Consider the following 27368-nt stretch of genomic DNA (forward strand, 5'->3'; position numbering starts at 1 on the left):
TCTAACAATGGCCCTCAGGTAAGTAAGGAAAAGCTATGGCAAAACCATATTTCCCTGAGAGGTCCCTAACATATTCATTCATCATAACATATGTATAACATTCATCAACATGGCTTTACTAGACCACCACAGAGAGACACAGTTGCAGAGAGAGAAGACAGCAGGCAGCCCTGCCAACTTATACTTTCTGAGAAGACAAGACTGAGAGCGTGTTCAGGAACGCGGCTTTAGAACAGCCTTAATTAAGATTAAAAGTAGCATTTCACTATAATTTAGGAATAAATGGGTCCTGTCACTGATATAAACCTCTTCCACTGAAGAGACAGAAATTTAGGAGGACGTAATGGAAATAACATTTCCTTAACTTCCCCCCTCATTAATATATAGTTGCATCCATCAGCCAAATTAAAATAAAATGAAGGACGACTACACAGCAGGAACTAAACGGGGTGGGGGGGGGGGCAGAAAATACTCAAAAAGACAGGGAGGGTTTTAATACTTACAAAGAATGTCCACATTATCAACCCACCTGCTTTGAGGTTTTGTGATGTCTAAATTTCTGCTAATCTTAAGGGAGCAAACAGGTATGAGAATCTTGATTCACAGCAACATTTCTATGCAAGTTGGGGAAGCCAAACTGAAATAAAGTATGATAACTTAAAATAGTAAATTAGAAAAAAATACAGATGCTTAATTCTTCTGCCCAGATATATGTGGCAGAAAAAGTCCAGGCTCACCAAAGAATTTTCATCTTGCTCTGTAATAATAACATACCGTACTTACACCACTGCTAATAAGTATTACACTTGTTCTTGTAAAACAAGTGAGTTTAAAGACCTTAAATGTATGCTTATCTGGTTGAAATGAGGGGTTTTTTTTAAAGTTTTATCTTGCAATCCAAGATTTCTGTGACAGCAAATAATTCTAGTGTTTCAGTCCTTAATTTATTGATAAACATTCTGTCTTAACAGATCCTTCTTAACAAAAGGACACCATATGAAATGACCATACACGTTACTGAAAATTTACCACAGAATGCTAAAGAAGGAATACCAGAAAAAGTTACCATTAAATATGTAATAAAAAAGAAGCATCAATTTTAAATGTTTAGTCCTATTGCTGGGAGAGTCATAAGAAAAATTCAACCTGTTTTACTCTGCACGGGAACAGTGTGAACCAGTGACACATTGGTTAGTCTTCTCCACTCTCTGTATTCTCCTACTCATTTTTAAATGAAGAATATTCATTTGCAATCAATAACACATGAAAGAATGTTTTCCTACTGAAAATGACATGGAAGACAGCATTTCAAAATGGTAACCACCTTCCACTGCACCCAACAGGACAGTAGCCATTTACCTGTACCCCTTGTACTTGCAAGTGCAGGTCAAGGTCCCCATGCTGCCCTCTGCATTTTGCACAATTTGGGTCAAACTTCACAACAGCTCAACTTTCCTTTGAAACACTGCCATGTTTGGTCTATTTAAGAATGAAGCCTGCTTGCCCTTAGGGCTTGATAGAGTTAAAGGGCAAAATCCTGGCTCCATTTAAAGTCAGTGGGCAGTTTGCCATTTAATTCAATTGGTCTAGTATTTCACAGTGACCTTAAGGGTATACTGAAAAGCTTGTACCCATGTATCCTGTCTTTGCTTGGAGGAATAGTGGTGGCGTGTATTAGTTTTTAACAGTAACGTCTGGGTGGCAGCTAGGACAGTTTCGCTTTTACTTTGAAAGCTCACATGAAGGTCGCAAGCATTCATTCAAAATTACAGGACAGAACTATAAACAGTTCATCAACATAAAATTTATCTTCTGGTTGGTATTCAAAAATTAATTTTAAAATTTAGAAACTACAGAGTGAGCATCTGAGAAAACATTCACTTTCACTTAGTCTAGATAATTTTAAAGAAAAGGATCAAGGCAAATCATATTTTATTTCACAGAAGGAACACACATGGTTTTTAATATTAACCAAAATGTGGCTGTACCAGTGCCATATTGCGAATGACAGGAGACATTGCAGAGACAGCGTAAGTAGGACATATTTTACATTATCATCTCAGCATCCTAAAAAAACTACAGTGGCATGGGCTTGGATGAGTATGTCAATTTGTGTATCACTATGGGTAGGTAAAAACCTATAGAGAAGCTTTTTATAAAAGTAATTAGCCAGCTAAGAGAAGAGTTGATCAGAAATTCTAACTATGGTATGCGGAAAAGTTTTTTAATCAATCAGCAGCTTAACAATGTACAATCACTCGTAATCAATGACACTATTACCTCCTTATAAAATGAGATTCAAAAGCTCCCTCATACAAATTATACAAATTTACTCTTACAGTCCTGTACACAGTTAACCTGTGGAAAACTCCAAATATTTCCCATGTTTTACTTCTCACATTCGAGTAAAACAACAGTAGACATCAGTGATGGATGCCAGGATGCTTGGATCTCTACTTTTTTCAGTTCCCTTATGTAAACAGTAATCTGTTTCAAAGGTAAAAATACTCTTCCTCTCAGCTAATGTATATGGGTACTTTTACACCCTTATTTAGAAGCTTGGCAAAAAGCGCAGAGGGTGACTGATTTTGCATAATGTCTCCCTTTCCCATTTTCAACATTCTGGCATAATATTAAAGCCAAACTCGGTAAAGATAAGGGAAGAATAATTATTTTATGCACTGCTTTCTCAGTTTTTGACTAGAAATTAAATCAGTAATCATTGTTAAGAAGATTAGTTAATACCATAAGCTTGCCCTCACACCCAAATCTTCAAAAATAAATAGTAAAAGCTGCAGATAGTCACTTTTATCTTAAGACAGACACTGTAGTACTTGCACAGTCATTAAAAAACATTTTCCGCTTATTTTCACCATGTGAAATGAAAATATATTCCATCACTCAAATAATGGAAGCACAAACTAGCACAACCTGCTAGCCCAGGAGAAGAAGAAAGAAGGAGAATGCCAATTAACTCAATTACTGACAGAAAAGATATCAGGATGAGTACCTGTCAGGTCAGGTTCAAAAACACATCAGAAGCACCAGTGTTAAAAAAAAAAAAAAAAAAAAGAGAAAAGAAAAAAGAAAAACGAAAGAAGAAAAAAGCTCGCACTCCCTGTGCTGAGTAGCACTATTAAATTCAGATGCAGGGTTGTGTTTAGGTTGGACAGGCCCCAACAGCAGAACAAAGTCAGTCTGTCTTAGTACCATAACCAAATTCTACAAGTTAACAGCTTTTCATGAAAAGCTGCCATTTCAAAATGTCAATCAAACCTGAATATAAGTGGGAACTCCTGCAGAAATAACCAGCTGCAGGTTTGAAAAACATTTTTCACTGAAAGTGGAAACACAAAAGATGTTTGAATGAGATCTCTTTTCATTCCTGTAACAGTAGACGGTCATTTTCACAACATCAAGGACAAAAACACAAGACAAAATTGCAAATAACGTCTTGAAAGAACCATTTGCAGGGGTGATGAATGATTCAAGTTACAAATGACAGAATTATTGGCAAATGGAAACTCATTAATATGAAAAAGCTTCTCTTATAAGGCTGCAGTTTGTCTCCACTTTTTCTTATTGCATCTGAATGATTAGGTTGTACGTATTAATTTCAATCCATGTTTAATACTCGCTTTCTCACCTTGAGGCAGGAGCTTGCACCAAGATCATCCTACTTGCAATAACAGTAATATGTCTTTATGGGGTTTTAGGTGTTTATTAAACAAAAGTAACGGTCTCAGTTAATCAAAACGCAGATTCTAACACAACAAAGTTGAAATTTATAATCGACCCACTGAAAGAACTCAAGTTTTCTAATTCAGTTCTGTACATACAAACGTAAGTCACGTTTACTCAATAAACCAAAGGGAAAATATTATTTACACAAGTGTACATTATAATGGAAAAGCAGCTTACCAGTATCACTTTGGTTACATTCTCCTTTCTAAAGGATACAGCAGGAACAACGCTATTTTTTCTATTCTCTGAAAAATGCATGCTGTCTCTGAAAATAAATTTGCCGTCCAAATACCAGCTTCATCAATTTCTTATTCAACAACCAGACTGATGGAGAAGTGATTTATTTCACAAATCTCTACATTCAATGCTGTGAAACAAATTTAGCCAATAGGGAGGCTTACTGAAGAGATATACCAGTATTTAAAAGATTTGCCCCCCTCCCCAGAAAGGTAACACCTGTACTGTAGCATCAACATTCATAATCCAGTTTTCTTATTATAAACAAGTAATAAAAAGAAAAGAATACATTGCACAGTAGATGAACACCTCAACATGTCTCAAAGTTTAGAGTATTAACATAGACATACTGTCTTATACATATTTATCTCCTTGCAGCATGGCTATCACTGACTATGACCATCACGCGAATGGGATAACTAACTCTTCTGAGTGACACCACCTTTTTCTTAAGTTACACTTTTCACTAAAGTGAAAACACATTTAACAGTTAAATAAAATTCACAAATTAGAACGCGATGAAGCAGCACAGTTATATTAAATATAATTGAACATATTTAAGACTTAAAAGTTTGAAGAGTTATCAAAGTTGGAAAATAACAGATATGACTCCTCAGCAGCGTTTGCTGAAAACTAAGATGCTACACAACATAAAACTCAAACAACTCATCACCGTAGCCTCACTGTATTGAGATATCAGTTACATTATCCAATTCCACACTGTAGCACTGTTGTCTATAGCATACGTTAACTTCTGATATCCCAGATCTCCATTTTCATACTATATCAATCTGCATTTCTCCAGCTGCAGGCTGCAGCACCCTCTCAAAGTTACCTGAGATTTTTTTCTTACACTCAAACTTCACTTCAGTAGAGTCACAGCAGAAGTTTATCAATAATGCTCCCAACAAGATGACAAAAATATAGTAAGATTTTTCATCACGAGTTCTTGTTATCACTTTGTATCACCAGAATTTGTTTTCAAGCAAGCTGTAGTACATACAGTCTACTCTGAGGTTTTGGGGATGAATAATTAGCTGTATGAAGAAATACTTGAAATAAGATTAAGTTGACCATAAAATGTTGCTACCAAGCTATTTAAAAACTGAGACAGAAAAAAAGGGAAGAAGGAAAGAAACAAACTGTGCCAAACCTAGTGCCTTAGCAAGCAGAGCGTTTTTTTTTTGAACATTCTCAAAAGCATAAGGTTTCCTATTTACTTCAGGAAACAGCTTACAAGTCAAAACGTGCTGGAGGTTTTTTCGTTTTGTTTTGTTTCGAGCTGCCAATTGTTAGTCAAGATTACCACTCATTTTACAGGGGTGTTAAGAATGCAAATGGTTAACAGTAGTATAAACTATATACTTGGTTTAAGTTTGAATGTCTAAAACTATTACACACTGCATTCATCTGCATTCCCTGTTTATGGGAATGAAATATGTAGTCATTTGAAGTCCACAATATGTATACTGTGTTTGTAATAACTGCAGATTTTACAAGCACATTATTCTTTCCATTAGGATTAAAACCTCACCGAATAGCAATTTGTGAAAGAATTCTAGCAGGGCCCTGAGCCCAGAACTCTGACCTCTGATGAGATGCTTGGCAGCAACAAACTCTAGGTCTAAGCAAAACATCTGGTTTGAGTTAGACTTCCTGAAAAAATAGCCCCTGTACTGGGGAAACTGGTATTCACTCAGCTTTGTCTATACACTTTGACTGACTTCAACACTGTTGCAGGGGGGGGGAGAAAAAAAAGCTTTGCCAGAATGCACGTCAATCACTGTAGACTTCTTGGTGGCCTCCAAAGAGCCAGGCACTTACATTAGGAGATACTGTACGCATTTGTTCATGCTTCTTGGGCTTTTTGCTATTGTACTTCATAGCTCAATGTTTTTTTCAGACTTAGTGCCAACTCCGAATTATCTAATCCAAAACTACAGTCGAGCTCAAACTATAAATTTTGCCTGAAGAAATAGTTTCTGCAGGTTTTTTTTAAAACAATAATTATTTTAACTTCATTTTTCTTGCAAATTTAGACAATCACTGTCATCATAAAATGAATGGGAATATTCCCAAAAGAAACACAAACTCCTACTGCCAAGAAATTCGTAAGAACAGCAACAGCTTTTGGTTGGTTCCCAAAATATTTATATACAACACCATTTTTACATACGTTGCACAGATAACAGTACCACAGAACAGTAACTGTAATGAGAATGCTGATACACCGGGGCAGGATATCCTGAGCCTGCTGCTCGTACGCATAATCAGCACAATCTCCTACAAAAAGGGATAAGAAAGGATAGAGCTGGTGCTTGCTTCTCATTTTCCCGAGATGGAAGGTACGTCGTATCACAGAGTAGGTGAAAATGAAGAAATGAACAACTTCTGCAGGCTTGGCAAGAGTTGTGCTTTGTTAAAACTGACAGCCCAGGTAACGAAGACATGAACAGCTTGGTGCGGTAGGTAGGATGCAACTTCAGCAACACACATGACTGTCAAGCAGAAGTACGTAGCCAAACTTGGTTCACCAGACCGACATTTTCTTTGCAGAAGATTTTATATTTTTAAATATCATAGTGAAGCCCTTTGAAAGTAATTAAGCCACAATAATGAAACAGCAAGCAACACCTGCTGAGACCTGTTACATTAACAGATACACACAGGGGCATTAAGTGTCTTTTGTAGAACCAGGAAACTCAGATTAATTGATTTTGAAAGTAACAGATACAGAATTTAATGGAGATCTCTGTCAACACATTCATCGATGTTGCATATACATGCATGTATGTATAAGACGTGTAATAATACTTATCTACACAATTTTGCTATGTACAGATGAAATTACCTTTGCTGGCACTATTATTAGAAACCTAATTCTATCAGTAGAATACTTTTCTGTACACTCTCTACTTGATAAGAACCTGTTGTAGTGAAAAAAGCATCTGACAAAGTATTTTCTTCCATCTACTGCTCTATTTTACACAAGCCTGCCATACCCCTGTATATTGTCAATGCTCTCATAGTTTATTTTCTTCCTGTGATTGTTAATGCAAGAATATTTTTATGCCTGATCTAGCAGTAACTTTACACTGGAATTAAATGTCAATTTCTACTTTCCACCCCCAAAATTCTAAATTAAATGTCACTGATACTGACCCCCTGCACTCAGGCAAAATGCAGCCACCAACTCACAAAGGGACATTTATAAAATAACCCTTGCTTGTTTGAACTGCAACACTGCCGTCACTGGAGTTTCACCCGGGAGACTCAAATAAATAAAAATAAACCAAAGTAATAAACACCATGTTTTATGGAGCTGTGCAGGAGAGGAAAAAAAAAGAAAAAAAAAAAAAAAGAAAAAGAGGTCCTCCTGGCAAACTTGAAAGATTAGACTTAAAAGCTGCCTCTCTCATTCCGGAAGACTTCTGGCCCACACTACTCAATGCCATCTCTGAAGGACAGTCAGCTGTGGGCAGCAGGGCCACCCACACCAGTGCCTGCGCTCCCCTTCAGCGCTGCAGCGAGCTGCCCTTCTGTACACAACAATACAGGAAGGAAAACAATGTTCCAAATTAATTCAACTTAGAAATTTCTGAGTGCAACAGGAATAATGAATCACCTATTAGCGTCTCAAGCAACATAAGGCATGTTGAAAAAAAATTTCCTCTAGCCCAAGGCTTTGTAATATATAGTTATGTCCTCTGAAGAGCTAAATTTTTCTAGTCCTGATGGCATTCCAGTGGCCATGTAATCCAAATGTCTGATGTGAAACAATTTTTTTATTATTTTTACATTTTTTTTCTTTAAGAAAAAACTCACATCTGTCCACAGACTTTCGTTTTCAGGAAGACTGAATATAATTTTAGAATCATCATCGTCAGCTGGTTGACAGCAATAAAGACAACATTCACTTTAAATAACCCTGAATTATATACAGTTGAGTAAATTTGAATTTGTTTTGCTTTAAGGTCTTCCAAAGTTGAGGCCAACATGCTGAACAAAAATATTAAACTATCTATAACCCTGTGTCAACATATGATGCTACTGGGAATGGTAAGTGAATTAATTTTCCAAGGAAAATTAATTACTTATGACTTACAGTTGTAAAAGCAAACAACGTAACTCTGGATTAGGGCACATTTAATTTCTGTTTGGAGTAGCGATTAAATTAATTTCATATAATTCATGGTATGTAATGGAAAGCAGAACAAAGATGAAATCTTAGACAATGACTGACACACAAAAAAGTGTATATTTATGTTCCTGATCCAAAAATAAAGGTCACAGATATTAATCACTGTCTAGTAAAACATGATTTTAGTTTCTAAAATGATTTTTTCAAAACTGTTTGTTAGAAAAAGTTTTATTAGCAGGATAAAAATCTAAAAAGTAACAAATTAAAAAAATATCAGAGAGAGCTTGCATGTTACACTGTCTCAATGAAAAGAGACTACAATTTTCAGTGATATCTATTGAATGACATAACTGTCATAGGATTATTATAAGGAACAGCAACACTAAAATTCATCCTACATTAATTCAAGATCATTTTACTTTAAGGAATAGAGTAAAAATTTGATCACAGATCCAATATTTAAAAAAATATGTACACTAACACCGCACCACAACTTAAAGATAGAATGTAGGATTTTTATGAGTTACTTAGATTTTATAGTAATCGGTTACTGAGAAAAACAAATTCATAGCTCAAGTGAACCCATGAAAGAGTTCTTGCAGCATTCCATAATTTGATATTTGCTCAAACTAAGTAAGAATAACTATTTTATATATTTCAGTGCAAAACATATCAAGTTCTTATTTTACATAATATCTACCACTAGAACCATACATATTAACAAACCGTTTATGGGTTTAAAATATCATCAGAATTTTAATTGCCACTTATGGTCTCTGAATACAAATTTATTGCTGATTCCAGATTTTTGGATATCAAGTCAACAGCTGCTGTGCTAAGAACTCACATGGAATCACTCAAAAGTACGATAATATTAGTATTTTTCCTTATGAGTCAAATGAATATACTGTTAATTCATGAAACCAAAACAACAGATGCAACAGATGACTGCTGCACAGCAAGCAGTGACTACGGAATTCCACTAACAAATAATATTTACATTCATGATGTTTAAGTTGACCCCCCACACACATTCAAAGCAAGTGATTCACATCCCCACCGCCGCTTTTACCTGACTTTGGACACTAAAGAGATGCTTTTACTATGGTCATAGTTTAATCAATGTTATCATTATAATATTTACATTAAAATCCGACTTCATAACATAGCGTCTTAAAGATTAACTTACTTCACATAAAGGATGAATGCTTGAGCCTGAAACACAAGTTTTATGAACACAAATATCACATCATGGATATAGGTTATGCCAAGAGTAATCTGCGATTCTCTGGCTGTTTTTTACTGTAGTATTTTTAAGAATGTTTCAAAAATGTAAAGAACTTAAATTATGAAAATTTACATGAAGCCTAGATGAAAGGAGCTGAACAATTTTTCAATGCTAAAATTGTGTATTTTCACTTAAAAGTTATTAAACACTTGAAATATAAACAGGAAACCCAACAGCATCTCACACATTTCGGAAGCTGTTCAATCAAAATATTTTTGGAAAGATAGACCTTATCATCCTCTTTTTTGTTTCAGCTTGTAGTCAACCAAGTGTTTCCAAAACGATGCACAGAGAAGCCGTACTTGCAGGATCCCAGCCCTCACAACTCCCATTTTGCTCCTCTTGCCACTTGGCTCCCACGTCAGAACAGTCTCTCAAAAGAGTTTAAACCTGCCTGGCTGGATTGTAACTCAGCTCATCTGTGTTTGAACTAGCTCTGCCTAAGTACATTTACGGAAAGGAGAAGGAAAAAAAAAAAAAAATCAAACTGAAATATTAAACAGGCTTGAATAGAGGGTACCCCTATACCTGGGCAATTCTGCTCAGGTCACTTTTGTGGTAGTCTGGAAGTAAACAATCTTTACACCAAGTTTTCATGAACAGTAACACATACAATTTTAATCCAATTAGAGCACAAGAGAGTTTGCACCAAGAGAGTTTGCACCAAGTCCATTGTCATATGGCAACACAAAACTTCCTAACAAACTTCTGCCAAGAGAGCCAGTAATTAAGCAATCAGAAACAAACGGACAAGGGAGGGTAAAGCTGACCAGCAGCTGTTTCCTATCAATACCCTTAGATCATCCCACCTCAGTATACCAACACTTCTGCAGCTTCCCTACTTTTGCTAAAACCTCAGAAGCTCTATAAAACCCCACATATGCAGATAAAACTCTCTAATAATAAATAGCAGCAATGCAAGAGGGGGATTATTAGCGGTAACGTCTAAAATTTACCTGAAGTTCAGGTTACTTACAGAGGCACATCTCTGACAAGCTTTCAAATGCTGTCTACAGGGCATTTTTGGTGACAGCAGTGAAAAGAGATGCAGTCCCTGGGCTGCTTCGTGAGTGACATGTGCAGATGCGGTGATACCGCTGTGCTCTTGCACTTTCTGTAAATACACATGCACACATTTTCCATAGTTTCCTTAAAGGGGCAGCATCACACCTCAGTGAGCTGGCACGTCTTCTTGGAGATGCCAGTAAATATATAGAGTGTGCTAACTGGAATCAGTACTAACACAACTCTTACCTTCTTTCTATAATACCCCTTTGTTTTGTTATAACCAGCCATAACAGGCTAGCAAAAGTTTATTGTGCTTTCCTGATGGGACAGTTGATTACTCTTTGCCAGCCAGAGAACAGGTAGACACAACCAAAGAGACTCTGCCAAGTTCCAGAATATAAACCAGCCCTGGCAGCCAGCAAAACTGCTGCTGAAGATTAAATCACACAAACTTGCCAGAGGCGTAACTTATTTGGAAAGGAACCTTAAATTTTGCACACCTACTCCACTGGGGTGGGGAAGCATCCAGAAAACATTACAGGGTGACTACCTCTCCCTGACAAAGCTGTCTGCAAAGATTTTGTTCCCATAGATGTCAGCTGGCTTGGTTCACAGGACTTTACTTTTCAAAATGAGAAGCACATCATTTACCCTAGAAATGGCGTCGGGCAAAAAACACGTATGATTTTCCTTTCCTCACAGAGCTAATGCTTCACTACTACACAACAATTAAGGAATCTTTAAGTTGCTGGGTGTTAGAAATCCTGCATTAAGCACAAATGTATTCACCAGTCTACTTATCCACTTTTTTAAATATACCTTTTCCCTACTGACAATACACTTTTTGCCTGCCTTTAACAATATTTTATAGGTAAAGCCACCACACCCCATCCCTCAAAAAGTTTTTGTACACCTTTAAACTTTGAGTACTCCTCTCCCTTTTCCACAAATTTCAAAGCAAGCAATTCCTTACAGTGTGCTGCAAAAAAAATTCTGTGACTATAGTCTCTTTGCAGGAGCCTATAGGTTCACAGGAGAGGTTTCAGTTTCCTTTACTGAGGAGTAGAGCTAAGAGCACTGTGAAACCCTACCCTGCATGCCCCTGTCTCTCAAGTCCCAGTGAATTCATTCAGAGACGAATACAGAAGCAGCCCAGAATTTGTCCAGTTACTATAATAAATTTTTTATTCACAATAATGGCAACATATCCTTTAGTCTGTGTTGTTTCGGAATTTATTTAATACCAGGAACAGCCAGTTTCTCTCATCATACCCTGCAGTTTCAGCCAGACTGCAGTCCACCAGTATACTTCATATTATAAGTTTTTTCAACTTAAGGTACACCCACAGTTAACTGCCATATACTGCCAAAAAGGAGTGATACACATTCATTAATAAGTGGTCTCATTACTGTGAGATACATACGTGTGAGCATTGGTATCCTTTAACGCTTAGTGTTTAAGCAAAGGTTCTCTTTGCACAACCATTTAAATTAAAGTACAGAAAACCACAGGCAAGCTCACAAAACTGCAGTTATAGGAGACGCATTCTATGCGCAACTGTATGTATCAATTCAGTGCAGTAATACAGAAGGAATGCTGAAGCATTTTGTAGACAGACTGTTCAATTGAGCGTTGAAACCTGCAACCTACAATTCTGACCAGCAAACAACATTCCTGCTGAACTGAGTTTCCACAGGAGCTACGTGAATCACACAGTATAAAGCACTGCTCACCTAATAAGAAATCCTGTTTTCTTAATCACAAAAATATAAGTTGCAAACCAACATAAAGTTGTTTTAATAAGCTTAATAAAGCAAGCTCAAGGTTGAGGTGGTTCTGACAATCACACCTCAGAGATTTAAAAAAGAGACTCTTGCACATCGTGTATCACCATATTCTCACATCATACATGAGTGATTCTCTTATACTATCCAAGTAACACACCTAACTACTCATATACCCTATAGGTCAGTTAACCAAAAAAATATAGAAGTGAAATAAAGTTCTTAAATACTCAGTGAAAGATGTACATTTCTAACTGAAAAAAAGGAGCCAGCTCCAGTATTTTGCTCCATGTTATTAATTAAAAGCATATAGAAGGATGTATAACCAAAATCAGACACCAAGAAGGACACAAAGTCTTATATTTCACCATTAAAAAATGTGTATGTATTTTAAGGAAAAATGAAGACAAAGCCTTTCTTAAACCGCACACCAATTCTTTGTGATGGCCAATGTTCAGATTATGACAACTCTTGTTTGTACTCACCAACTACTGCACAGCTTTTTTGCTAGCAGCTTCCTATTTAAACACTAATTTTCAGGTTTCCACTGTTAGAGACACAATACATTTAATTTACCCAAAATATTGGTTTAGATCGTAAAGAAATACATCTGAAGTTTGCTAAGCCTCAGAATGGCTGAACAAATAAAGCTACTAAGTTATCCTTGCTAGGGTTTTGTAAAAATAGGCTGACAAACACCTGCAGTGCAAGAGACAAGCCAGCTTTTCTTGCAGGAAAAACAACAAATGGAAATAATGCATCGGCTTGTTCAACCCACAGTTGTATCAAGCTGACCCAACTGTATATGATCTCACTCTTACATTTAGAGATACCCTTGAGGTCCCTTTGATCCCTGTATTTCTAAAATTTTGCAATAGTTCATCTCCCAAATATCTCCAACATTAGTAGCTATTAAGCATTAATATACAGTGAGATTGCGTCACATAAATAATTTTCATGATGGGTGTGGAGAAAAGTAGTAAGATTTGGAATTATACTCCTGTCAAACATGAGGTTAATGCCACACCTTTCCAATACCCATCCCATCACTACAGGCACCCACTGGAAGTTTAGAAAGACTTGACAGAGGTGACACCACTCACATCTTTTGAGGGAAGAAGTTGATGATTAAAGAATGTAACAAACTAAAAGGGTTACATGCAATTGCAGCCACGTGCAGGAGAGGCCAGTAACATCCTTCCACCACTGCCCACCAGTTCCCCCTCATCAGCATGAGTGTGCTTTGGCACTGGGGCAGGAAAGGAAAGACCCACACAGGGATGGGCTGTGACAGCAGAAAGCATTCTTCACGACCTCCTAGGAGAAAGGAAAAAAGCCTCCCTCCTTTACTACAGGAACTGAGATATGACTTCAGTGAGATGCCTTGGTATTAACTAGCTGGCTGTAGATTTTAAACTGGTTTATATCCACAGTACTGTAATTATGAAAAACTGGTCCTAATAAGGAGGAAGTATATCTGATTAAAAGTGTTCCCTAAAGTTGCACTGTCATTTAAAAAAAACTTACCCATCTTTGGGGGGGAAAAACCTAAGCCTAAAAGGCATACCAAATTGCAACTGAAGTAATAAAATGCCCTACAGATAATAATCAAATGCAACACTGCTGCACTTCAGTAGCAAGAGGAACACGGGGAGGGAAAAGAACAAGAGGGACAGAAAAGGCATTTCCAAATTTAATTATTACTAGGCATTCTCATTAGGCTTTATGAAACTCTCCTTTGATCAGGATTCTCCAGCATTATATAGAAAATAAACGAAGAATTAGCTCAACCATTTTTAATTCCTGAAGGAATTGCTACTTAAGATTATTGTTGACAAATTTTATTTATTTCCCATTTATTCCAGCAGCATCTGGACTTAAGCATCCTCCCACTTCAGAGGTTACAAAACTACGTATATTATCTCTTGCATCCTTTTGGGTTGTTAATTTTCCAAATGTGTTAAACAGTGAAGATGTTACCACATACAAAAAATACATAATGAAGAGATTTTTGTGCTCCAAGAATTATAAAGACCAAATAGGATGTTGCTTTTTCAAGATCAGACATGGTGCACATTTTTTATTATTATACATGACTTGTCAAAAATTCTGATCCTTCAACACACACCACATATTTTGCTCTTAGACTACAGGTGAGTTTGAGCTCCACCTAGCTCTTTCCCTAGAGGTTACAGATTTTTTTAGCATCCAGGGATTTTGCACATTAAGTGAACAACAAAAGACCAACCAAACTTAACATAGTCCCTTAGCATTATTTCTCCTTTCTCTGCCTTATAATACAGATTCAGGTCTGACTTCTAAAAAGTTTATTAATTTAATTTCCCCTTTACCAGAGGCTATTTGTCTTTGATGGGGACTGGTGGAGATAAAGTTGATTCTAGTGCTGTTTTATTCTCCTGCGAAAACCTGGGTTTCTATTTGAGAGGAAGGAATTTTTTTCTTCTTTAGTCATCCTTTTTATTCATTTTCTTTGCTCTGGAATTCAATTCCCTAACCACAATCTTTGTGCAGCAGCTTTGTTCTCAGCTTTTATCTACATCTTCCAAGATCATTACAACCATAGTGGTAATTCATCAGCCAAAATTCAGTTTGCAGCATAATAAAGTCTTGAGCCACTAATTGCTTCTTCCTCAATAGGAATTTAGCTTTGAACTGGCATGGGGAGGTGGCAAGGCTAACACACTCTGTATCAGGCAGAGTCTGAGCACGATCTTCATGTTCAACTACAGAAGAAATCATAGTAATATAGCCTGAAGGTGATAAATTAATTTTGGCTAAGTTCCTGTCTGGGAGGAAAGAACAATTTTCCTAATGAGATAAAGATGAAGGAAGACAAGGACCTTTAGGCAACTGGAACTTAGTCTGAGAGAGGCCCTAAGGCCCTAATAAATCAGGTTGTGCTTCTCTTTGTTTAAGGAAATACCTGTTAGGCAATCCAGGGCCTGTTTATTTTTCTCTGACAAACTTGATTTTCTTGGTGGTGCACAAACTCAGAATTGTAACTTGAAATGAGAATAAAAGCAGGTGGTGAAGTATGAGTTTCAAATTTTTCTGCCATCTAAAGTAAGTAAACACAGACCCCAACTGATGAGACTCCATTTACAGAGATCTCTTGCTACCTGGAGACTCTTATTTCCTTACTCAGAGTATCCGTACCCAAATGAGAACATTTGCTTTGAAAACTTGCACTAGAAAAACCAGAAAACACCAATATTATCACAAACATCCATGTGAAGTACCAAAAGGCCAGGTGGGAGGGACCCAAAATCCCATGGAAGGATGCAGCCCCTTCACACAGCACTCGTAGGGTGGGGGCACACACTCCATGGGCTTTGAGAAAGCTCATACTGCGAGCAGCAGATTTAATGTGTGATCACCTGACTTTCCTGTAGCACTACTGTCATTGCTGATAGCAGCAGCAGCTCCTGCCCAAGGGGTCACTCAGCTGGACATACAATATTCCTGTGCCACAGTCCCATTGCAAAAGCTACATCCTTAGTCAGGCAGGTTTTGCTTCACCAGTCTCTCACTCCAACCTCTGAGAAAAATCTCCCAGAAAATTAATGTCTCTGCCCTTGCCTTTCAAGTAGAGTAGTTTGGGACCTCTGGCTATCTTAAACAGATAGAGAGGCCATGTCCCAAGTCAATCAAAACTCCTCCCCCAAGCCATGAATTGCTGCCCCTCCCTTATGCCAACCCAGGATATCACGTAGCTATCACCAGCACCAGAAAAGGATTGGGGCACTTGGGTAGAAGTAGCAGAAAAGGCAGGACCACCCCTTCAGGGAGCTCACGCTTTGATCAACACACAGTGAGTGTGCAACCATCCCTCAAGAAACTACCCTCATGCTTGGGCTACCCAGCTTCCACGGTCACCAGCAGCAGCACAGTCTCAGCCTGCCTCTGCCTAAAGAGGCAGAGGCTGAGCGCAGGACTAACCGCTCTCTGTCCTTCAGGACAAGAATGCCAAAACCTGGATCTGTCAGATGCTTAAATATCAGTTTCAGAGTGTTTAAGAAAGGAGAGGTCATATTTAAATGCTAGGTTTATAGTTACAGTGGGCTAAGAAAGTAACCACCTCTGTGAAAAGCCTGTTACATTTCTGATCTAGACTGCACATTGCATATTTCACCCCAGAAATTAAGAAAAAAGTTACAGCCAGCCATTAGATTATAAATTAGAATGTAATAAAACCTTTCAAATTGTCCTGGATAATAAAATTCTGTACCTGATATACTCTTCATCAGAGGGATTATGTCAGCTATTACTCTGGGACTCCTTGTACAACACAACAGCTTTTTACATGCCTGCCCTCTGAGGTGGCAGCACGTGACTGTTCTCTCTGAAGGAAGACCAGTCATAACAGCTTAATTCATTTTCTCCTCCCTTCCCCTCCCCTGCCACGAGAGAGCTCTCAAGCCCAAAGGGCAGCAGAGCTTCTGACTTTGCTTTCAAGAATACAAATTTGCTTTCAGTAGTGTCACATAAAGCTCTAGTACCTTAGAAATTTCTGTATCTTTGAACGAGAATCTTATAGCTTCTGTGGTGATACTTAAGAATTCTGACAGGACGTGTATCTATCTCAGAGGATTTATCCAAACCATGATGAAAGCACAGATAGCTGGGAATGAACAATTTTTGAGGTCTACCTCTTCCAGGCTTTTAGGAATTATTTCTCTGAAACTTTTCATATAACCAATTTGGACATGAACAAATAATGCAGTTGGGCATTTACTTGTAGTGGACCAAGAAGCTTCTCTGAAAGGGCCAGCAATGTGGTACTTACCCTGCTCTGTTTCAGCGCAAAGTAAATGACACCAGCTTCAGTCACTGATGCAGTAGTGAACTGCTGCAATACATCCATTGCAACATTCGTCTGATAATATCATGCTCCCATAAACCATACAACCACCAACTCCGTGCCTTTTTGCTTTAGGTGTAGGCTTATACAATGTGCACGTGGGCCACAGTAGATACTGTGCATCTAAATCAATACCTTCCAGTCACAGCAATGCAGGTTCCTAGTACTTACGAATTCATAGTATACTTCAAATAGTAAAATATTCCATTTTGGAATTGATTTTTAAAAATTTTGTTTAAAAAAAACCAACCAACTTCTCAAAGTGCTGACATAGCATTTCAAGATTGTTTTTGTTAAATACTTTTTTCCTTAAAGCAAGGACCAACAAAAATCTGTACCACTTTTCATTATTGTTGTTATTGCTACTACTCTTATAAATACAAGCAGTGGGTCTCCACAAGTAAGGAAACCAACTATGCTTCAGATTGAAGCTCCTCTTTTTGCCAGATGACCACTCCCCGATTCATAGCTGCCATTATTAAAACACATTTTTACTGAAATCTGGATACATATGTTAAATAAATCTACAGTATTTCAGCCCTTCAATCTTAATTTTCCTCAAAAACTATGGTATAGTTCATACTGAAAGATTAATTAAATAAGTTAGTTTTACAGTTAGCAAGCAACACAAGTACATTTTATAGGCTGTGGCAATACAAGTAGGGCTTGCAAAAGCAGCACTGAGCACTACCTTAACTCAAATGTTGACCTCAGTTCTTCAAAAACAAAACAAAACAGGATATACACTTTGAAATTTTTCGTAGCACCTTTCTTTGCCACTCCACCTTTAGCAGTGGCCGTGAAGGATTCTAGGCTGCTAATTGCATTCTATTCCATGAACTCTCATGCGCTAACCGAAAAGCACAGATCCAGACTGTTCTGTGGTTTCTGACTTCTGTTCCAGCCTTTCAAATTTACTCACATTCTGTAGTTTCAAAAATCTAGAGAAAAGCACATGCTGAATTTTCTGTTGTGGTTTTTTTTTTTTTTTTAATTTCTCTATTAGGTGGGACTTATGCACATGTATAAATGTTTTCCTGAATTGATGCCAATACGCTACAAAATGACAATAACTTATATACCAGTTCTCAATACCATTCACTTTGTAAATACAGACACTTTGAAGGTAAAAGTTACTTCTCAGAAATAACCTACAAAAATGTATAAAAATAAGAATTGTCAAACATTTTCCAATTCAGCTTTAGTAAATGAAAAACTTCAAAACAAATGCTTTTATTACAAACTTCTAAGAAGGAATGCACCTAATAGTATAAATTAATGGCTTCTGAATGGAGGATCAATATCTCACTGTATTTTACACAAAGAGCTAAAACCCCATTGCTGTAATAATACAAAAAAAAAGACAAAGCTTTACAGATCACTTACTTGTCTGATTTGATGTTTTTAATAGACTGTAAGTCTGGCTACAGCCATTTCAGAGTCTCAATCACAATCGTTAAAAGTAGAGATTAAAAAAAGAGGCAGTCTATGGCTCCTAAGTATTTACTACCATCCTATCAACTCGACAAAGGTCTTTTAAAAGAGATGTAACCAGCTGACAATTATAAAGCAGCATTTTGGTGTTGCTCTGTATCATGATAGATTACTTACATTAAATGATATGTATTATCTTACCTGATACATTCCAACTCCTATGTGTTTGGGCTCAATTTTCACTAGCTCAGCTAATGGGTCTTGGACGCGTCTAGCTATGGAAACTGAAAAATAGAATTAGAAAAAAAACTATGGGTTTTAGCTAAAAATCAGAATCATATAATTGCTTTTGCCTTTTTTTTAAAAAACTCTTCTACATATTTAATCTCTTTTTTAACCTGGAAATAATCAATAATATAGCAGAACCCTTTTTCACTGTCAGACACAGGACATGAAATGTACATTAATCAAACTTTTCAATTCAAGCAAAGACCTAAGGAGATTTCAAACTGTAATAATGACATTAAAAAAGTTTTTTCAGGCCACAGAGTTAACAAATAGGACTGTGTACACTGAATTTTCCCCCTTGTATCCAGACTAAAATGTACATGTAACATTTAAAATTAAACTCTGAAATATCCTTTAACCTTAAATCACATGTAGAAACAAATAAACATTTAAAAAAGAATGAAGTAACTGTTCACAGACTTCTTTATCAAATATAGTATTTCCTAAGGTATATATTATATACTTATATAATTCAACCATAAAATTCAGTGTTCACTTTGAAAATGGTTCTTGAACTTTACTAATCTCAACTGCATACCAAAACACATCAATTAGCAATCTGTCATTATTACAACCATGTTTAGAAAAAAAAAAAAGCCATTTCCAGCATTTCTGGTGCTATTAAGAGCACATTGGAAGAAACTTTAGTCTTCTAAATCCAAACGTTGAACCAAGACTGCACTTTTGAAGCCTATATTTATTGATGAATGATTGATCCTTTTACTTACTCAAATCTCAGAACAAATACTTATTTGCAAAATGTCAATTTGTAAATTCTCAACCTTGGTCTAATTGTGCAGAATGGAACTCAGTATCTGCAACTGTGCTCCCTTCCATCTATACTGAACTATAAGAGTTCCGCTCTACCAGTATTACATTTATAAGCTTTTTTTCTCCTGAGTAAAGTAAGGACAGGCTTGCTGGTTCAGCAGCTCTTAGAACATGCATTCTACCTACTGCGGTAAACACTGACAAAGAACAGGAGTGTCTGGAAGCACTGCAAAGATCTTTCAACAACAACAAAAAAAACCATCAAAACACCACCACACCCCAACAAAACAAAGCCAAACAAACAAAAAAAAAACCACAAAACCCAACAAAAAAACCCACAATCCTCCCAAAACAAAAAACTAAAGCCAGGCCTTGTTGCTTGTGCACTTGTGCAAGAATGAAAGACATGAAGTGGGACCGAAGCAAGCTGTGATCCTTTATAAGCTATCTCCAGAAGCACCCCCGCAGCTGGCATTAGTCATTCCAAGAGACATTTCCTAAAATTTACTTTATATTTAAATTAATTTTTAAGAAAAATCAAGAGAGGGTCAGAGGAAGAATAGACAGGAGTAAATATGTATATGCAATGGTGGTTTGGTCAACAACATATACATAATGTTTAAATAGGAAAACTGGAGCTATCTACAGTGGTCAACAGCTGATTTTATACACACACATGTACGTATAAAATCATGAGCATGATTATCATATACCTATGAGAGAGAGAGAGAGAGAGATAAAAATACATAAGCACCTTCATAGAATCACAGAATTGTTTAGGTTGGACAGATATCTTGAGGACAGACGTCATCTCGTTCAACTCCCCTGCTGAAGCAGGTTGCCCAGGGTCATGTCCAGTTGGGTTTTGACTATCTCCATGGATGGAGACTCCACATCCTGTCCGGGCAATCCATTCCAGTGTTTGACCACCCTGACAGTAAATAAGTGTTTTCCTGGGTTCAGATGTAGTTTCCCGTGTTTCAGTTTGTGCCCATTGCCTTTTATCCCGACACTGCGCGCTACTGAGAACAGTCTGGCTCTCTCTTCTTCATTCCCTCCCATCAGATATTTATACACACACTCATAACATCCTCCCGAGCCTCCTCTTCTCCAGGCTGAACAGCCCTAGTTCTCTTGGTTTCTCCTTGTATGAAAGGTGCTCCAATCCCTTCATCATCTTCGCAGTCCTAATTTAAACAGCAACAACCACTACTGCAGGGTGTTAAAGAATTCATAGCATTTTGGAAAAGGACTTGATTAAACATTGATACTTGAAGCCAAAACAGCAGATAGATCTAACACTTATTTCTTAGCTATGCAGGCTTCTCAAACCACAGATGCAAAGTTTATCAATTAAATACAGCATTAGAGATTTCTATTTTAAAGATTTGCACTGCTAAATGCACAGTTAACATGAAGTTCACTGCTCGGTCATGCAAGACTTCTCATATCCTTTATTATCCACTTTAACATATGCTGACAATAGCAGTTTGCTAGCTAGGCTCAAAGAGCGCTGTGCTGGTGACACCTGATACATCTGCCTCTCTGATAGAGTAGTTCTGAATTCAAAGGCCATCACATATACCTTCTTGGAAAAAAAAAAATATCATAAAAGGTTAACCAGTGTAAGTACACCAGCTATTGCTTACACAAATACAGCTTATGACAGAAATGCTTGCCTATAACAATCATTCATATTAATTACTTTGAAACGCAAGTGGTACGTATCACTAGTCCCCTAACAAAAGTGGAACAAAACATCAGTGAAAGTATTGATCCAAACCAGGAAACATTTAAAACTATACATTTCTTCTGAATGCATTTATGTCTATGTATAGGTACTATACTTGTCTTTCAGCAAACTTTCTTAAACTGAACTTGTTTAATAGCTATACAATGTTTTAGAGAATCTTCGTTTAGTTCCACCTAATGGCAAAACACATTTCAGAAGTTACATTTTAGATAAGCTGAGAGCAAATATCTCTCACTGTGCACATCTCCTTTCATTACATCTTCTAAAAATAGACACCTACATGGATGGGTTGATACAGGAATTTTCCAAGCATAACCTCCTCATGGGAGCCTTAAATTAAAAAGTAAAATTTAGACTCTTCTTGTCATAACAGCTAGGTTGACAATGCCATCACATCCCTAGGAGGTTTCCAGCAGAGGTTTAGGACCTGATCCAGCAAAGCACTTCAGTACAGATGCATGTCGGTATTCCCACTGGAACCAGCAAAAACTATTCACATGCAGAAAGTTACACAGACATTTAAGTGCTTTCCTCGATCAGGCCTAATAGTTATAATATCGAAGTGCAAAGATCAACTAACAGTCAGTTATATGGTTTAAGAGATGCAGCTCCTATGGCCAATACCAGCAGGATAGCTGACCTGCAGAATTCCCACTAAAGCTGCAGTTTTGCTCCAGAACTTTTCAAATTCAAAATAAAAGAGAGTACAACAGGAAAAAGGGAAGAGTTGTCCACATTCTCTCTAGGCACAAATTCAGTCAAGATTAGCACCTACTGTCTCTTGTACAGGCAAAACCACTTTTTCTTTCTTACAGTACTAGCACGCTGCAATAGATAGATCTTTTTAGGGGGCAATGAGGCTCTGCTCTGGCGATTTGATCCACGTGGCTGGACTCTTACAATACAAGCAGAGCCTTACTGAAATCATGAGGGCTCTGTAGAAGTGCAAGGTCTGCTACCATGGACCAGACAGAGACAGTAAAACCTGATGGTCTTACATTTTCCCCTTAAAAATTAAAACAACACATTTCAAAAGTTCTTTTTATCTTAAACTATTTTATACTAATACAAGTATTGCCTAAAACTATTTGTTTATATGCTTAAAGTACACTTCAGGGATGGCTAGAAACCACGCCATTTTAGAAGACTGACAAGGAAACAGGTAATGCGTTCTCAATTCTACAGTTATTACCCTATGGTTCACTTTTGCTCCAGCAAATACAAAATAAATTATATGATGGCATGCAGGGCAAAAACAGAAAATCAGATTTCTTAAAAGTAATCAGCAGGGCCAAACATGAAATGTTTGAGATGTTATTCTTAAAATAAGCTAGTCTAGGTAAAATGTGGAAAAAAACCCCCAAACTATTCAATATTAAACAGGGTATTAGGATCAGGATGACACAGTCCTCTATTTGAAAGTCACCACAAGAATCGTACACCCAAAAGATGCAAAGCTTCAAGTTGTCAGTTAAGAAGAAAACATTATTGCAATACTTGGAATGATAGTAAGAGATTGTACTGCCATGCAGTAAATCCATGTAAAATTTTAAAGCTTGTGGGGGACAGGATGGCCTAGGTGGTCCTCTGATTTTAATGTAGATGAACTCCACCTCCAAATGCAATGAGAAATAAAGGTGGTTACAGAAAGCATATTTACTGAAATCCTGTCTTGTCACTAGGACATTTTCTGCCATTTTGTAAGAAAGGCAATTTAACTGTTTGGTGGTCTTGATTCACTCCATACTTTGGTTATTTGACAAGAAAAACCCACCAGACAGTTAAGTATTTTTTCGTGTCAGTGGTGAAGTGCAATGACAGTGCGGTGGGTGAAAAGCCTCTGTAAGAGTCGCTTGCACAATTCATATCGGTCTCAGTGTCTGATCTTCATACAAAATAAGGAATTATAAAAAAATGTTTTCTTTCCTAATGGCTAATGAGCAGATGTGCCCTCTCATGAACTTGCAAGCATACTTAATTATCTGGCTACTCCTGTCTTAAAAAGATTAAATCTCTCTTAATTCCAAACTGACAAATTTAAAATTCAGACTATTTTCCCCACACATACACATCATGTAACTTTGTTTTTACTAGTACTGACTACAGCAAGTGATATCATTTTCCACAGGGATTAAAAAGGAGAGAGTTTCCACTCTGGAATACTGATAATAGTTTTCACTGCTTACGAGTGAAGAGCCGAAGGGGGGTCGCAGCTGCAGGGGGGAGCGGACAGGGCAGGTGACCCAAAATTGACCAACGAGGGTATTCCATCCCATACACGTCATTCTCAGTATAAAGCGGGGGGATCACGAGGGTCTCGCTCTCTTTCTGCTATGGCCGGTGTCCAAGGAGGACTCCGTCTGTTTTCCTGCTGCCCCCGATCCCGATCCGTGCATCCCTGAATCCAGCTCTCGACCGTCGCTAGGCCCAGCCTGGGCCTTCCCGGAGCCTGCCCTGCAGTGCCGGTGGTGACGTGGCTGACTTCAGGGGAGCTCAATCTTGGTTTTGTATATATATTTGTATATATTTGATTATTTCTATTATTGTTATTATACTCTTTTTCATTATTATAGTTTATTAAAACTGTTTTAACTTTCCAACCCAGAAGTCTCTCTCCCTTTTCCCTTTCCCTTTCCCTCTGGGGGGAGGAGGAGGGATAACAGAGAGCATCTGCCGCAGGTTTAATAGCCAGTCCAGCTTTAAACTGTGACAAGGCTATATCTTTTCAGACTAAAGATGGAAAAAAGTGTCCACTCTCAACAATAAGGGGCAAAACCAATATAGCAGGCTTTCAACTACTTCTCTAGATGGTATCTATACAAGGGCCATGTCAGCTGCCAGCCCTAAGAAATAAAACAGAATTAGTGCTAACTTCTTAATTAGGCTACCTGACTCCCCTCAATAATGGAATAGATCTAAAGCAATCATTATGACCCAAATCAGATGTGCACACTATTTAGGGTGCAAGAGCAGCTAGAAATCTTGTCAACCACAAAACAAAATTTATTATAAATAGTTTCAAGTATTGTGCCTGCTGCAGGGGCAGCCTGCCAACTTCTGTGTTCAGACACCCCACACATTAAAATGTTCCCCTTTTGCATTCTCTATGTAAGAGCCATACCATAAAGCAAAAGCTTAATGGCTATAGATAGGGAAAGAGTGAAAATGAACATACAAAGTTCTGCCAAATACAGTGTGAGAGACTGCCAGGAATTATTATGGGTGGGAGAATAAAAAAAAAAAAAAAAAAAATTTCTTTTAGTTAAAGTGGCATTCAAATGTTGCTTGCCACTGTAAGCAGAAAAACATTTCTGGCCAAAAGTCCAAGATGATGGCATTCCTTCTTTCAAACACATGGGTCTTTCTATAAGGATAAAAACTGTGACAGTTTAGCTACCTCATATAAGTGGCAGCATTTGTTTGTGTTTTGAAACTATGTGAAGCTTCCAGGTGTGAAGGCAGTGGATAGCTTTACAGATGTTTTACAAATAAATATATGGCAACCACAAGCTATTAGGCTATGATTAGTTCACCCTCAATTTTGTCATAAATAAGAACATTCTGTATTTTTATTATAAAACCTCAGTATTTCGTTCTTGCTGAGACATGCTACTATAACATCCAAGTAACTCAACCCCCCTCCTATTTTAAATTAAACTTTGCACCTTAAAAGTCTGGGTTGAAACTTCAACGTCAATGAAATAAAAAAAATATATATTAAGGTAATCACAGACTAAGTCATAAATGCATATGTAATTACTGTCAATATATCATACCAGGGTAGATATGGAAGCATTACAACTTATTTAAATCCTATTATAAAGCCTATTATTGTGTTCAAAATCAATTACTCTCCATAAGTATCTGCAATAATGTTTACTCAGTGATCGATTGTTCAGGTTTCCTGAGTCCTGGAAGCTTTCTATCCTGTTGACCTGAATTTCACCCTCCTTGCAAAGGATACAGTGAAATGTACAGTAGTCTTTTCATTAAGCATTCTTTCTCAGTAGGTCAGGATTTGTGACACAGTTTTGAATCCTCATATATCTTCTTGGTGGGTTTAAAGTACGCAATTTATTTTAAGCAACTGTTCAACAGCTGCATTTCATCCAAAATTCTTCTGTGGCAAGTGAGCAGGTTTTTGTTTTAAAAAGGTTACATTTAAGTTTACTTTTAACTCCATAAAACTGATAATCTGTTATTTGCCAAAGATTAATGAAATAATGAATGACAATGTTCTATTTATTTACTACAAAAATCTTTAAAAAAGATGGCTTGAATACAAAAAGGAAGTAAGAAATACATTTAAAGAGAAAACCTCGACAGTGAATATTACAATGCAGCTTTTTTAAGTCAATTTTTTTTCTTAGAAACATACTCTCATAAACACTTTTCTCAAGTAATAATTTCTGTATCACAGGACAGTAGCAGTTGGATTTTTTTTATCCAAGGTGACATAGGAGACAAAATCATTTAATTGAAGCCTGATGTGATTTTTCTGTCACAGAAACGAATTAGTCTTACAGGATGGTATAAGTTCAGAAAAATCTCTCCCCATCTGCTCAGCATAAAAGGTAGACATCACCAGTGTGCTTTTCACATTCAGACTGCTTGTACTAATTTTAACTGCATCACCGTGCCATTGATTATTGTTACTACTGCAAGCAAAAAATTACTTTAAGTTCTGTACGTACAAGAGTTATTCATTTATATCAACAACAAAAATTAACCTTTTGTAAGTGACCAGAATATCCCTTCCTATGCCTATAGTAAGAAAAGCAGCTTTGGTGAGCACATATCATACTGCTATACCAAAAGTAAACCAAAACACCTCGAATTGAAGCGCATCCTTATGCTCGTTGTTCCTCTGGCTCCACGCTTCAAAGAAGCAACAAAGCCTTCTAAGGAAAATACACAGACACACACATTCACAGAGGGAAGTAAATAATTTTTATAACTCTCTTATGCTAAGGAAAACTGGCTTTACCAGAGCCTGGACTAGTGCTCTGCTTCTGGAGATAGCTTTTAGACAGAACTGGTGGGGTATTTTCAGTTTGTTCAGAAGTACAGAAAATGATGCTCTGTAAATAAAAGGCCAAGTCCATCTGCTGAACTCGGACCCATCTAGGATATAAGAAATAAGTAAATGAGAGGAAGGCAAAGTGAACATCACATCTTTCCACAAAGCATGCAAAGATTACACATCAGCTGCAAACATCAACATGTGCACAGAGAATGATGCTCAGTTAAAACCTATACACACACACCCCTCTCTTAGCATAGTGAAAATACTGATACAAAACAGCCAGACAGAAAAGTTTTCATCTGGCTCAAAATAATCTCCTGTTTTAATTCTATAACAAGGCAGAAGACTAGGAGAATCTAAGTGGGTTTTGATCTTGCAGATCACAGAAGATCAAACTCCTCTACTCCAGCCTACTACTACACTCTACAGCTGCAGAGGAAATACAGTGCCGATGAACAGGATGTTATGATTACACACCATCTCTCACATACACCATGAAGTTTGCACAGAGAGGAAAACATTAGAATCTCGCTTAGAACAACAAAGTAGTAAAGACTACAAACACCTCTGTGTAACAACCCATTCAGCACTGTGCCACTGGTTTTGGGCAATTCAAGCCCATTTTTTTCTTTCTCGAAATCCTGATGCAGGCACACATGTCCATGCACAACTGTAGGAGGCCCAGTCACTTCCAGACTATCCACAGTCAGGGACTGTTTTTTAAAGTTATCCACATATTCCCTATAACTTCTGCTTAAACTGTAGAGTCTAGCCCACACCTTCAGACGGGCTTCTACTCATTAGTAGGAACTGAGTCCTATGGGGAGAGAAGGAATAAACCCCTCTTTACCCATTGCTGCTGCTCACCATCCATTTTGTTTCTAACCACTGCATCTTTTCCCTTCCAACAGTATAATTAAACTCATTCTTAAACACTACAGAACACAGTAGATGAAAGATGGAATAAAATTTCATTTCGTACTACTGTAATGCACACAACTCAACTAAACA

General features: G+C 37.3%; 1 protein-coding gene across 3 annotated transcripts in view; it reads right to left on the reverse strand.

The window, feature by feature from the left end:
- Positions 1 to 27368, reverse strand: part of SRBD1 (S1 RNA binding domain 1) — a 137285-nt gene that overhangs the window by 33789 nt on the left and 76128 nt on the right. For all 3 annotated transcript variants that reach the window (XM_068406691.1, XM_068406699.1, XM_068406682.1), the window contains exon 18: positions 18721 to 18803. In XM_068406691.1, coding sequence (XP_068262792.1) covers positions 18721 to 18803 — 83 coding nt within the window. The remainder of the gene's footprint in view (positions 1 to 18720; positions 18804 to 27368) is intronic.

This window comes from Nyctibius grandis, chromosome 1 (assembly GCF_013368605.1).
Source record: "Nyctibius grandis isolate bNycGra1 chromosome 1, bNycGra1.pri, whole genome shotgun sequence".
Classification (NCBI taxonomy): Eukaryota; Metazoa; Chordata; class Aves; order Nyctibiiformes; family Nyctibiidae; genus Nyctibius; species Nyctibius grandis.